We start from the raw sequence: 15,177 nt of genomic DNA on the forward strand, positions 1-15,177 counted from the left end.
TCATGGAGAATAGGCGTTCTTCTGCTTTTCTGCCCTTTTTTATGGTTTTGGCCAATAAGACAGATGTACTTTGATGTGAAAGGACAGCTGACGCTTTATGACCACTCTGAAACCATATGTTGGCACTTGTGTGTTTGTTTATTCTCTTACAAATGAATCCTCCAGTGTAGTTTCTGAACTCTTCCCCTTCTATCCTTTTCATCTTTAGGTTTGCCTCCTTTCTGTTCCTAATGCTGTTTAATTTTATCATCCACAGTGTGAGGTGAAGCTCGCTCAAAAGCGTGGGCGCCTGGAGAGCAACCTGAGTGTAGTAGCCGGTGAAGATGAGGAGGGTGATGACGGCGGGGACTCTGACTCAGACGAGGAGTCCTCTGCCAAGGCTCGCTACTTTGGCTACATCAAGCAGGGTCTGTACTACGTGACAGAGATGGAGCGCTTCGCCCCGCCGCGCAAACGCCCACGCACTGTAATGAAGAACTACCGTCTGGTCAGCCTGAGGTCAACGACACCAGAGGAGTTGTACCAGAGGAAGGTAGGGGATGGTGATTCATGCGCATTTTTTGAATTTTGATCTCTCTCTTAAAGCACTCTTGTGCATCTCATTTTGAAGGGGCTTGACTTTGGATTCTGGTTCCAGAGTATGCTGCTGAGGACAGAGTGCTCCTCTTGGTGCAGCTCTCTTTGATGCAGGATAAGCAAATTTTTCAAAAAGGGTTTTGCAGATGGTTTCACTGGTGTCCTCCTTGAATTAAAAAAAACTTTCCACTAAGTCAGGATTCATGTTATCAAATTTTTATTTGTAAAAAGAATTTTGAAAATGCTGATACAACCGAAAGGAGGCTTAAGAGCGCCTTGTAATGAAGCTGCAATTAAACATTAACTTTTCGTCTGCTTTCTAACTGAGGATTATATGATGTCTGTGGGAAATAGACTTATAAAAAAGGGGAGTATTGTGCTTTTTTTAAACTTTATACAACCCTATGGTTCTCCTGTGGGAGATTCACAGGATTTACAGAAAATCTTCTCTCTTTCTGATGATGGTGTTTTAGAAAAAAACATTATTTCAGCTTCTGTCTGAGATGCTCCGTTTTAGCTGCTGTCTCTTTAAGGCTGGCTTACTACGAAGCCCTTTCACTCTGATTGGTCAACCCTCTGGACGCCTGTGGGGGACTACCTATAGGCTGATCTTGGTGTTTTTGTCCTCTCCCCCCAAATGTGTCATGAACAAGTTTGGGGATCCTCATGTAAAGATGTCATCCTTTCAGCAAGTGTCATAGCATCTTGTTCTGTTGTAGAGCAGACCTTTTTGAGCAGCTTACAGAAAAAATCTTAGATTTTTATAACATATGAATATGTAGGGTTCGAAAATCTGCACAATTAGTGCTAACATCTAGCATTGGTTGTATGTATCTATTCTTAATACTTTGGAAAGCGTAATACCCCCTCTTTGAAGGTAGGGTCTGCAGTAGGAGTGCACAGATCACAATTTTCTGGTCTATCACCGATCTTCAAAAAGCCTGACCTGCCGACACCGGTTTTGGCCAAAATATAATATAAATAAATATAATTTTATAACTGACAGCATATACCTTCAATGTTCCAATCTTATTTTATTGAAAATGTTTGAACAATAACTGTGAAACAATAAAATCTTTATGTTTTAACTTAAACAACCCATAAAGTGTCCCGAGTTTTAGGTCTCAGAGCAAAAAGCGTCAGTGGCTGGCTGTCAGACCTTCCTGATCGATCAGTGCATGTCTGGTCTGCAGGAATTTTCATTACTTGTTAGCAAACATAGAACATAAACATAAATTCAGACTGGGCTTCTCTTCCTTGGCTCAGTGCCAGCGGCAGCACACACCCAGCTTTCAGCCATGATTACGTGAACACATTCACTAGCCTAGCAACCACCTGTAGCATCATGTTTTTACATCAGAAAGACCCCAAGAGCTGTGCACCTGACTTGGCAGGTTATTATTGATTATTTGATACATACCTGCTCAGCAGAAAGCTAACTCATGTCGTTCTTCATCCCGAGCTGCTCTACAAGTGCCAGAAAGTGAGTTAAAGTTGAGTCAAGCTTTACCCTCATTTAGTAAAAAGCTTTTTCTGATTGTCCCACGTCCCACTACAACCAAAACATCAACAGACAGGCTGAGGAGGGGCCTGAGGCAGCAGACACAGACACACATGTATAGAGACCCAAAAGTGACTAATGAGCAGGATTGTTCCTGTAAAAGTTGATATTCTATTTTTTTTAGTAAAATCCTGCAGACTGTACCTTTAAAAATGACTCTTATTTTTAGTTTGAAGCTTTACTGGTGAGTTTTAGACTAATTATGAAACAAACAAATATTAAAAATGAGGCCTCATTATGAGCCACAAAAGCAGAGAAGTCCATCAGGGTCTAGATTTTTTATTACTTTTTATTTACAATAATACCTGGAAAGGCCTTCCCCAATGAGAGGTCATCCTTTCATGACAACTGAGATGTTGCCTAGAAAAGGAAAGCAGCGCCAGAATTCACATAAACTTTGGTAAAGAGAGACTTCACTATTTTCTGAACAAATCACCACGTAAGAAATAAAATTGCCAGTTTCCTTTGCATGACATTAATTAGCTTGTTAGTATGATAACACTCACACTGTGCCTTAGTACAGCCACACACAGCTGCATGAATAAGCCTTTCAGATATGAATGAATAGCCAGTTTGTTGATTTGCTATTAACACAGTGACTGTGTAAAGAAGTCATATCACTGTGTTAATATTTAAAAAACATTACATGATTCTTTTGACCAATCTGCACAGGATCTTTTATGTGATGCTTCAGGCTGCTGTTTCTGTGCACTTAAGCCTGGAGGAGTCTTTAGAATAAGGTAGCAAATCCATAAACAGGATTAAACCATATTTCTGTGAGTGTGAGCTGATTTATTTTGACACACAATAAAGAAATCTCATGTACTTCAGTGAGAGAAGCTTTCAACAGTGTTTATGTTTGAATCTGAATGGTCTTCAAGCTTAGCAATCTTTGCAAAAAATACCAGAGCTGACATGCAGTTCTCTGACTCACATGCTGGACTGAATTTATTCTGGCAATGAAATTAATATTACCTATTTAATATGCCAAAGATACTCCATTTCTAATTACGCCTTTTATACGGCATTTATCATATTCAGACTGATACATGAGTCACATTAAGAGCAGCTGTCAACTGTCTCCAATGGTGGATATCACATTTACCATGAAATTCTTCATTTCTTTCTCCCACTTAATTTAGCAGCACCAGCAGGACGTTATATGAATCCGTGTGGTCATTGACTGAATTATAACAGCCTGATCTGCAAAATTGGTTTCTGACTAAATGAATTCTGTGCCAGCTCACTGAAGTGCCATTGTTTTGTTGGCTTAGCTCCAGAGTGCTGTTGAGGAGAAATGAAAACCAAGCAAGATGTTCAGTCTGCTTTAAGGCTATTTTCTCAGTCCCGAGGGTTTCTCTGAAATGCTAATTGCTGCATTAGAAATATGGATGTTGTTGCTGCTTGCTACAAATTGCAGCAAAGACAACAACATGCTTTGTCATAAAGCACAGTATCGGCCCTCAGCAGTCCCAAGTTTAAGCACGGTTCATCAGTCATTTTTATGACCCATCATCTACTTCCTTCTTCATCATTTTCATCATCATTAGATGCCATTAGTCATCTCCATCAGTCCTAACAGTGGAGAGTTACAAAGTAATAAATCATTATTATCTCTTTGTAACACTCGATACCCACGGCACTCACCCAGCTGCTGTGCTGCGCTCTTGTCAGACTCTATTTTTTATTTTTTATCCACATGTAACATATGTAGGCGTGGGGCGTGTGGGCGCAGGAAAGGAGGGGATGTATTGTCTGCATGTTTAAGTCTTTGTGTGTCAGTGTTTTCTTACGTATGCCTATTCAGTTTATTGTATGTGCACAAGCCTACATATTGCTCATGTTACATTGACATTTCCACTCTAGGCTAAACATGCCCACACTTACACTTACACCACGCACACATGCATGCACACACACACACACACACACACTCACACACACACACACACACACACTCACACACACAAACACACACACACTCTCACATGCTCTCACAGCTGTCAGCAGATCTGACCTCCTCTCACACGTTCACCTCTCTCTAGCTTTGTAGTCCAATTGACTGTGAACGGGCCAGAAGAAGTGATTCCAGGTTATTTCCTCAAGTCAGCTCCTTCATGTGTTGAGCAGCTTGATGATGGGTTTAGTAGTGTAACCCTGCCTGCATAAGTAGCACACTGGCAGGGCTGCTAACAGTTTTATTAGCTGACTCCAGAGAGAGAAAGAAGCAGTTTTTGATGTCCTCCTACGTGAGGTTTAACTGTGTGGGGTTCTTATTGCCCTCGAGGAATCACAGTCTGGCTAATGTGTTGCTTTGTACTCCTACACACAGAAAGAGATGGATACACTGTATATGTGCATGTGTGTGTGTGTGTGTGTGTGTGTCAGTCAGTACATTCACACTGTTTTTTTCCACACACATTAAGTGGCCAGCATTAACTGAAGTGTCGTAAGGTGGTGGATCAAATCAATTTGTGAGACCTTGAAAGGACATAAAACCTCTTAAATATCAGTGAATACAAGTTAACACCTGAAACAAAAACGACTGCTACTTGCACTAAAGGTAAATGTTTATGTGTCTCATAGTCTTTCAACACGTTAGCAGCTCACTAAGGTTTTATTTAAGAATTGATATATGGCCCAAATGCTGACACCAGGTTTGAACTTCACCAACCTAACATGTAAAACGTGTACATTGTAACATGTCTATGAAAAGTTTCAGACCACTTTTTTTTCTGTTAAATTATAATACCTGGACTTGTCTGAGTTATTCACCTGACTTTGTAATAATAAGTTGCTAGCCAGCGCTAAAGGTATTATGTTGACATGTCTAACAAGCTCACTGGGGTTTTATAACTCATTAGGAAGTGATATGGGCAAAATGGTAACATCAGGTTAGCTAACATCACAATGCTGACATACTTAAGTTAAATATGTTCACATTAATAACTCTGAGCTAACTAAAAGTGTTTTTATTCTCCAAAAAATTATGATACCCAGACTATTTTAAGTGTCTCCCAGCTTACTTCCATAACACAGATTGCTAATGTGTTGCTAGCTATGTCTCACTAGTGCAAATTCTGACTGGGCTAATCGGCTGCAATATTGGTAAAGTGTATAGATTAGCTTACCCAGTACAGCTTCAAATACTGTGTTCAAGTGAAATGTTCAAAATGTTGCTATGTTAGTTTTAGTCAAATACCTTGCTAGCATGCTAACATGATAAACTGGTGAAAATGTAAAGAAACAACTAGCTGTGGATGATGTGAATGTAGTTTTGGCTATTATTAGCATGTTAGCATACTAAGAGCAGCTGCTTGACAAGGTTGTGCATCTGTTTTGTTTCTTAGTGGATGTGGAACTTAAGACATGCTGTTTTGCGTCTGTTATTCAGGTCGAGGCTCTTCTTTTGTATCTTTTCCTTTTGTGCACTTTATTAGCTTTTTTCCAATATCTTCAAACATTTTATCTCTCTTCAAACTCTCCCCTTATTCTCCTGTATCAGACCTCAGCTAGATGGGTCATATCAAACAATGCTACTGAGATTGAAATCTTTACATCAAAGTCGTTTTTAATACAGATTTTCAGTATTCAAAGTGCATAACCAAGATTTTGGTACACAGGTTTATTCAAAACCTTCGCTTCTTTGTCGTTCAGTGTGATTGAAAATTGAGCCAGGGATTTTTCTCCTAACTCTGTTTTTTCCCCCTGTAATAGATATTTTTCAAAAAGACGAGTGAATTTGTTCTATGCATTTTAATGATTTAATTCTGCTTAGGAACACAGTGCATTGTGCTTGAATCAGTTCCCTGAGGACAAGAAAAGAATACAAAAAACACTGAAATACCTCACTGAATAGGGAATGGATATTTTGTACCCAACCTTAATATTAAAATAGAATAATAAACCGATTTGTAATGGGACTTGTTTTCTCAACATACTTCTCAACAGTCTGTGAATACATGGTCATTTCTCTTCTATTCCGATTTTGTAAATTGGAGCACTGAGTGTGGGAACAACATGCATAAATATTGATCATACTGACACAATGTGTTCATTTTGTGCTTGTTTGTTAATCCCACAGATTGACAATGAAGAATATGGGGAGGCTTTGTCTCTTGCCCAGGCGTATAATCTGGACTCAGACCTTGTCTACCAGAGACAGTGGAGGAAGAGTACCGTCAGCATTGCCTCAATACAAGATTATTTGGTAAGAGATGGAGGAAATAAAAAGAGAGATGCTAAGAAATGGGGAAAAGAGCAGAAGGGATGATTTGCTAAAGAGAAAAAGGGGGAATTGTATCATAGTTTTTGTCTTTATTACAGAATATCAAATTTGCTGGTAGAGTTATGGAGTATATTTGTGTGGGTGTGCAGGGGTACAGCACATGACTAAGTGCAGCACAACCCCCTTACTCTATTTCACGGATCATTTTTACCAATTTGTAGCATATTTTCACACCCTGCCCTCCTAATTTTGTATCTAATTTTCTTCCATCATTTCTTCTGAACTCATTCCTGATCCTTCCAATCCCTACATCCTACCCAGAGCAAGATCTGCAAGCGCTCATGGGTACTGCATGAATGTGTGGAGCGTGTTCCAGAGAATGTTGATGCAGCCAAGGAGCTGCTGATGTACGGCCTGAAGGGGACGGACCTGGAGGCTTTCATCGCCATAGGAAACAGAGAAGATGGGGGCAGGTAGGACAAATGCAAACATTTGAGAAAACACTAAAGCAATTGTAAGGCTCATTCTGCCTTGTTTTGTTTTTCTACCTTTTCCTTTGAGCTACAGAATATGCCATTTTTATACACTTTGTCCCAGGTTTATCATGCCTGGCGATGTAGACCTCGATGACCTCCCCTACGAAGACATGCTGTCAGACGATGCCGAGCAGGAGATGAAGAAGGAGAAAGACAGCAGGAAGAGACAAGAGCTATTGGCCAAGGTCGACTTCAGCAGGTACACAAACACTCAGAGTGTTGGTTAGTCGGCTCACTTACTCAGTCAGACAGCGGGGATGAAGACAGAGAGTCACAGCAGGCAGAAATGCTGCCAATGTTGTGAATATACAGAGAGGAGAACATTTATTTGAACAAAATCACCCAGGCTGGGAAGTGGTTACAGAGACAATCCGTCAACTGGAGGACTGAAGCTTGGTTGGCAAGCATCTGCCTCAGTAAAATGTCCTCATGCTCTTACAGAAGCCCACTTAAAACATTTATTTATCTACCGAGACTGTCAAAATGATGTGGGACATGGCGTCTCCCTAAAAATGGAGCCAGAGATTTAGATCCTCCTCGGTCACGGAGCCCGCCTCCTCCATGGTACCAGATGGGACATGGTGCTTTTAAACAAGTTAGATACAACTTTCTCAAAAATGGTTTCTGTCACTAAGGCTTGTTCCTGAATCACTCATTTTCAGAGAAGTTAAGTTGTAGTAAGTTATTAGTTGGGGCTTTCCTCCTTACTCAAAGCATAACTCAATGGCAGACTGATGATCCTTTGGGGCTTATATTTTATAGCTCTGTCCACCTGTCTGTCTAGAGTCAAAGAAGCCTTGGGAGAAACTTAGAGTCTCTATAGTCCTGTTTCCACCAAATGGTTCAGCTCAGTTTGTCTGCGTGGCACACATTTTGTGGCATTTCCACTGACTAATCCAGGGACAGACCCCCAAATAGCGGAGACAAGCTGTCTCAGTTTTTGGGACCCTTCCGTTGGGGTGGCAAACTAAACCGATCTGAGTCCTGAAGGTGGAGTTACAACACTGCAGACCATTGATTGGTAGAAAGAATTGTTGCATGCCGTGCAACAGCAGCTGTCTTTCTCCTCCCGCCTTACTGCCTTCTCTGAAACAAAGCTCGATTGTGCTTTGTAGCAAGGAGTCACATGCCAATCACAAAGAAGGCGAGTCCTTGGATGTCTTCAATTGTTGCTCTTTGTTTACTGTGTTGTGTTTTTCTTATTTGTTGGATTTATTAGCGAGATACACTGTGTTGCGCTGCTAGTCACACTACTACCATAGACTGTATAAAACATGGGCAAAGCATCCATGACGTCACCTGTCCTGAAACCATGAAACGAAGCCAATCCATGGACACAGCCACATTCGCCATGATGCTAGCTGTGAGTTTTTTGAGCAGCTACAGGGCGCCCAGCGGTCACATGACCTGGGCTGTGCCCAGCATTTGATTGGAAAATCAAAGGATCCAATAACTTCTAAACCGCAGAGATAGAAAAAATATGCACTCACCGTACAATGTGTGCTGATAGTAAAATCAGCATTTTAGACCCAAGCTATTTTTTTGAACCAGGCTGTAAATATGCTTTTTAATGCCGTAAAAGTCTGTTTTTATGGCTGGGTGTGTACGTGACTTCTGATCTTTCTGCAGCCAGCCTCAAGCGGATTCTCCACGAACAGCGACTTTTAGCACTTCCGCATAGGCTTCATTTTTACGAACTGGATGGCTACTACATAACTGACGCGGCTATCAGCATTAGGCTAACACGCCTCCTACCAAGAAGGGACACTCTTGGCTGTAGAACTGCAAACAAGATCAGGCTTCACTGATCCAACCCATACTAAACTGAACTGAGCCAAACCAGACTGCTTTGTGTAAATAGGGCAAAAGAAATCTACGAAGTCTAGTTGCTTTTGTTGGATCAAGCTCAGACGTAACCTGAAATAAACATCTCGTAAACGCATTTCCATAAATGGTTTCCCTGAGCAAACAGGGTAGCATGGCTTGAGACAAATCTTAGACACATTTCTGTTTATTTGTTCAATATTTCATTAAAATATACAAAGTTATCACCAGAATTTTCCAGAGGCTTCAGGCTCCCAGTAGCAGTTGTTGTGTGGGAGGTAAAATCCCACCGATAGGAACCTGACGCTGACCTGTGTTAGTCGCCTTGTCTGCAGGTTTTTGCCTGCTGTTCAGAGAGTTTAATTTAAATCAGCACCATTCATTGTAACAAGAATAATGGTAGGCTGATAGATTGACTTGGATTTGTTGGAAATAAAGAAAAAGAGGAGATTATGTTGAAGGTTTTAAAGGTAGAGATGAGCAAAGCTGGGAAATGAGAATGAAAGCTGCCAAATGTAACACTGATTGTTTGATTAGGTGGCACACCAGAGAGGGGATCATCAAGCCAGGGACATTAATGAGGATAAGGGAGGGTGAGAGCGTTGTTTGAGATTAGTGGGTAATCTGCTGGAGGTAATTTATGCCTTTGTTGTCGAGTGCCCGGGGAAAGACTAATGAAAAACCCTTTAGTGATCACTAATCACCTCTTATGCACTCAAACACACAAACACACACACACTCACACACACACACTCACGCACAAACACTCACACCCATGTATCATGGCACACTCTCAGGCTTAACACCAGTGCGCACACTTTAAACACATCTGTTAAAACAAACTGCAGTAAACGCAAATTAATGATACAGATTAAAAATGCATATCCATACCGTGCTTTCGTACGCGAGTATTGTGCATAAAAGTATTTCTAGCTTCAGTAGCTGGACTGCGCTGTCTCTGTTTTTCTTCTCACCTCAGACACTTAACCACTGAGCCTCCAGCCTGCATTTGAATGAGGAAGAGAAAAGATGCTGCAATACTCAGCCCCTGTAATATCTCCTCCTCGACTCACTCCCTGCTTTCTTGTGTCGTCCCTTTTGCCACTTTGATTTTCTTTCTGTTTAACTCATTGTGCTGTAAAAATATTTAGCTTTATTGCAAAACCTTAGTCCGAGGTAGATAAAGGACAAGATTGAGGAAATGAAAAGAAAATGAAAGAAGAGTGAAAAAATCGTTTACTTACTATTGAAAAAAACGTTTTATTAAATCCTCTTTGGATCGCCTTCTTTAAAAACGCCTATTATTTTTCTTTGTCAGTACGTTAAGTCGTCCACCAGGCTTCTCAGACACATAGTCCCCAACTTTTCTTTAATATATACATGTGCATGTGTCAGTGTGTGGGTTTGAGTGCAGCGAAGCCCCTCACAAACGGATCTAACCATGTTGCCCAGGGGCTTGCAGCCGAGGCCTGAGACAGATAATAATTCTCTTAATTTCTTTTTAACTACACTACCATTACAGAAATGGCTTGGTATCGATCACGCCTGCTCTTTGTACGTCTGTGTGTGATGTTTCTGTGTGTAGATAAGGACTGTATTAAACTACTGGGTGCATTGTTTGCTCCGTTACATGTTTTAAGGTTGTCTGTGTTTTTGTATGCGTGAGAAAACTGTGACTAACTGAATAAAAAGCTATCTCTTTTCACTATGGGTTAAAAAGAGAAAGTGCTGTTTAAAGTCACATTTAAGATTTCTATCGACAGTTTCAGTCTGAGAGGGAGAATCCCATTTTCAATAATCACAGTCAAAGCATCTCAATTGATTTCTACTCCTCCACAAGATGCTTAAAGATCTTTATTTCCCTCTCAGCACACACAGATTGCGTTTAAAGGATGCGGTAAAATGATGGATGTACATAATGTTCATTGCTCCTGTTACTACCAGCCTTCCACCTATAGGCTATGTGTTGTCCTTGTTCTGCATTCAGTTAGCCTGAAATGTAATAAACATAGACTTTCTCACGACTTAGTTATTGCGTCTTATTTTTAACTGCCATGCTGCTGCGGTCCTGTGCTGTTTGTCCTGCTTGTTTTTTAACTGTTGTTTCCACTTCATGAGCAGTTTATGTTGTAGGCTCTTTTTCATTACTTTGTGTATGCATAATAAAGTATAATTTAGATGCTGCCAAGGGCCATTATAAGCACTGCTCCGACTCTCCTCATACAATAACAAGATGGACAATACTGCAGATGTAGATGCTGTGTATGTGTGTATGCAAGAGAGAAAGAGAGAAAGGAGGGGCTTGAGAGAAAAGGAGTGTGAAGATAGGAGTGTGCAGTATGCTGCTAGGTGTTTATGTTCTTATCTGATCTGATTCAGACCTCAATCAGAAGTCTCATTTTCTCCAGCTATGGGTGTGTAGCAGTGTGTGTATGAGAGATGGTGGCATCCATGTGTAAGTGTGTGTGTGTATGAGTTGCTGTGTTTGTTCATGTTTCTGCAGTCCAATTGTGTCTGCTGCATTGTGAGGCAATCGCTTTTATCACACAGCACATTTCTCTGAGTGTTTATGTTTGTTTGTTTATAAGTTCGTGCCAGGCCGTTTATGCTTTTCAGTCTCTCCTGACTATATTTATATTCAGGGTGTTTGTGCCACGGGATTATGTTAACCTGTAGTTCTGATAGCTTTGAAATACACTATGCATACATGCACACAAACCTTGAAGCCAACAAAGCCCTGTCTGTTTACAATAATGCTGTATGTGTAATGACACGAACGGGCTACAGCACGTTTTAAGTGATGCTCATTACATTTAAAACATTACTGCCCTCAATCTCCATTTGGGTGTGTCACAGTGTTAGGGCTCATTCTTACCTTTTCTTGACAACGCTTTCCCCTTGAGTTGCTATTTATTGTAAGGACAATTTAGAGAGCTAATACAAACCCCCTACAAAGGCCCTCCACTGGCCTCGAATGACAGACAGGTTGCTCATTTGTATGTGTAACTGTGTACCACACGTTGTTTATGCTGTACTTGAGTGGAATTCAGCAGTAGGTTTGGCAATTTAGAGGCAAAGGATGTGGACCTGAATTGATTTCAAACATTTACCTAACCTGTTGGTGGTCTTTTTCAGAACGCCAACACACCATGCTGCATTTATCTGTCAATTGTATCACAAGCTTAAGGGTACAAATTGTAAGATTTTCCATTTGAAAAAGGACTAATACTTTATTTGAGGTAACTTCACTCACTCTGTAAAGTCACTGCAGCTATGTATCCTACGGGGAAACACAATGCAGGATGTGACAGGATATGTCTGTTAGCATATGAGTCTTGCAATTATTTTGAGAGAATGAAAAAATGACTTAAATTAAAAAAAACCCTTAATTACATATAATCTGAAATGATAAAACCAGTTCCAAGAAACAATTGCCTGACAAACGCTAGGCTTGGTATTTTGCTAATTACTGCCATGCCCCCATGCTAATTTGCTACATTATTAAACTACATTATTTGTTGTGACCCCTTACATCAGTTTTACACAGCTAATTAACCGATGACAAACTCTAAATGGTTAAATACAGGGTAGGGTAAAAGAGATAAAAAAGGTAATACTACACCAAGGCTTAATTGGGCTATGAGCTGGGTGTCAACATGCTTACTTTTACTGAAATACTTCTAAATACTCGGTACTACTAAAAAAACTTGTACACCATAGAAATGCTAGCATGCTGATATTTAGCCATTTTTTCTATAGAGTAAGCTAGTATAGCATTAAAATGCTTGCATGCCAGTGTTTAGCAGGTTGATTACAGATTGCTAGCATAATATACTATGAATATACTGGCATGCTGGTGTTTAGCAGATTTATTTTAGGGAATAGTAGCATACCATGCTATGAATATGCTAGTATTCTGATATTTAGCAGGTTTATTAAAGTGTGCACCAGCATACCTTTAAAATACTATAATGCTGATGTTTGGAATTATTACTGTAGAATGCGCTAGCATACTGTAGGAAAATACTAGCATGCTGATATTTAGCAGATTTGCATAAATAAGACCACATACTCCTTATTTGTTCCTTTTGTTAGCATGCAACTTATTTTGATACTGCTATATAGCTAATGCTCGATAGGTATAAAAATGGTAATATTTCAGTCTTACCTGTATGTTAAAATGCTCAAATGCTAAGTAGAGCTTTGGCTGATGTGAACATCTGATATTTTGGGATTATTTTTTCTTGACTGGAATTTTTAATCAACACCATTGCTGGAAAAAAAGTTTAGTTTGAAATATACTCCATTTAAAAATATTACTCTTCAGTGAAAGCTAGAAAATGCTAATTTGCTGGATGCAATACAGCATTATCATCATCTTAAAACCACTGGTAAACACTGTCTGGCCTGTGTTGCTGAAAAAGCACTTTCACAGATTTATTTTTCTTTTAATAGACAGTCTTGCAGTCAAAGAAGGTTTAATCCAAAGTTTAGTCAACCAAATTGGGAATGACAGACATCCTTTCACATCTTGTCAGTGTGAGGCCAGTTTGTTTATATTATTGTTTATAATTTGAGACTTTATATAGAATGTCAAGACTGAGACAGACGGGTAACACAGCTTTCTAACATCTTGTCTCATCTCCTCTCCTTCTCTCCACTCTCCCTCCTTCCTTCGTCTCTGACTTTGCTGTGAAGAGGCAGAGCAAAGCAATAATTACCACCAGTATGAGTGCTAAGCCTTTGCTCTTTGATGTGCCAGAGAGTGTGTTGAGCCAGTGTTAATCTCTGTTAGTCTGTGTAGAGGAACCCTGATAAGGCCTGATAGCGCCCTCTGTAATGAGGGATTAGGGATTAAGGCATCGGTGGAGGGGTCAGTTCCCCTGTGGTCTCACTGCGGTAGATTCAGGCCAAGTTTCGGGGAGTTTAAGGGACCGCTGGCCACCTCTTTTGAGGTTGCTTCCATGTTGACTGAACCTGTGTGCTCTGCTTGTGTGTGGTGGAAATGTTTTATTTCACTGTGAGGATGTGTGGGAGCATTCTTGACCCCTCTCGCAGTATTTCAGCCTTGTGGGCCCCTCTTATGTGCACCTTTAAAGATTGAATTGTAGGTAGAGTCTGTACCCACCCAGTGCCTTGGTGTTTGTGGTCATCCAGGTTATTTATGGTTGTGATTAAAGGACTTTGAAAATGGATTTGATTCCTACAGGGCACTCACTCACCTCATTGACATCAAGCATCCCATACATAACATCTGAAGGGTTTTTGTGGTCATAAGGAGGTGATTTGTTGCCCTCAGAAAATGATTAGGTCTAGAGGGCACTCTGTGGTATTGTAGTCACTGGTCCCAAGCATTGTTATATAGGTCCCTGTGTATGTATAAAGTCAGTTTAGAGTTAATTTAAAGCACATATGTGGGCATGAGAAAAAAAGAGATCTTCAGATCTTGTAATTCGAGTTTCAAGGTGGCTTTGTTGGTGTTTATTGGGCCCGGCATGCTTTTAATTTGTGCGCTATTTTTTTTCCCATGTTTGTGTGTATGTGTGTGTAAAGGCTGACTCTGGAGCAGAAGGAGCTGTGTCGGAGCCGATTGAAACTACTCTCTTACCTGGACCGACTAGCAACATATGAGGTAACAACATCGAATTCTGCAAACACTTTGAATATTTAAAAGTCCTGCACTTATTTTTTAAAAGACCTGGTGTATCCAGACTTTCCATAACTAAAAGACTTTTTATTTAATTCTGTGTGAGTTTGTTCTGTTTTGGGTTATCCTTTGGATTGTTTTCATTGTTGATTTTTTGGTGTTAAATAGTAGTTATGGAACAATACACCAAATTTAAGTTACAGTGAAATTTGCAATGTGTTCTGCCTGACGCTGCACATTGGCGCCTACTGCTGCTTCAATGCTTGGTAACAACAGGGACATATAGAGGGAACAGTTTCCTCTTCATTTTTGGCACATTAGTCCAAATAACAATCATGAAAACAAGATTTTGTCCCAACTTAACTTTGAAGAAAAACACAACTGCTTTCATTACCTGTTTAATTTTACAAGTAGACTGAAATCTTAAATTTTGAGCTGTAATTAGTTGTTGATCCACTCTTTTGCCTAAAGATTCATGAGCTTATTTAAAAAATCCAGCTAAAACTTGAAAGTATTATTTTTTTTTAATTATTTGTAGCAAAGGGTTTACACACAGCATTACTTTTCATAAATATTAAAAAAGACAAAGTTTGACTTGTATCTCCCTTGTTTTACGAACCCATGAAGTGCTTCACACTACAAAACAGATGTAAAAAAGGAAGATGCTCATAATAAAACAGAGGAAATATGGAAAAGTACTAGGAATATTTAACAGATAAGAACAGAAGAATTCATAAAGCTGTCAGAAATAAGAGAGTTAACTTTGAAGAAGTTTGAAATGTAGTCTTACCATAGACTGTATAAA

The 15,177-nt window shown here is 39.9% G+C and overlaps 1 protein-coding gene across 1 annotated transcript in view; it reads left to right on the forward strand.

The window, feature by feature from the left end:
• The window catches only part of nbas (NBAS subunit of NRZ tethering complex), a 221,581-nt gene that overhangs the window by 31,374 nt on the left and 175,030 nt on the right, over positions 1 to 15,177 (forward strand). Inside the window, exons 15-19 of the mRNA XM_074685126.1 lie at positions 257 to 532; positions 6,222 to 6,347; positions 6,687 to 6,838; positions 6,963 to 7,100; positions 14,279 to 14,357. Coding sequence (XP_074541227.1) covers positions 257 to 532; positions 6,222 to 6,347; positions 6,687 to 6,838; positions 6,963 to 7,100; positions 14,279 to 14,357 — 771 coding nt within the window. The remainder of the gene's footprint in view (positions 1 to 256; positions 533 to 6,221; positions 6,348 to 6,686; positions 6,839 to 6,962; positions 7,101 to 14,278; positions 14,358 to 15,177) is intronic.

The sequence above is a fragment of the Halichoeres trimaculatus genome, unplaced genomic scaffold (assembly GCF_033239565.1).
Source record: "Halichoeres trimaculatus isolate MK-OKI-2021-1 unplaced genomic scaffold, fHalTri1.1 fHalTri1_scaffold_13, whole genome shotgun sequence".
NCBI classification, from domain to species: Eukaryota; Metazoa; Chordata; class Actinopteri; order Labriformes; family Labridae; genus Halichoeres; species Halichoeres trimaculatus.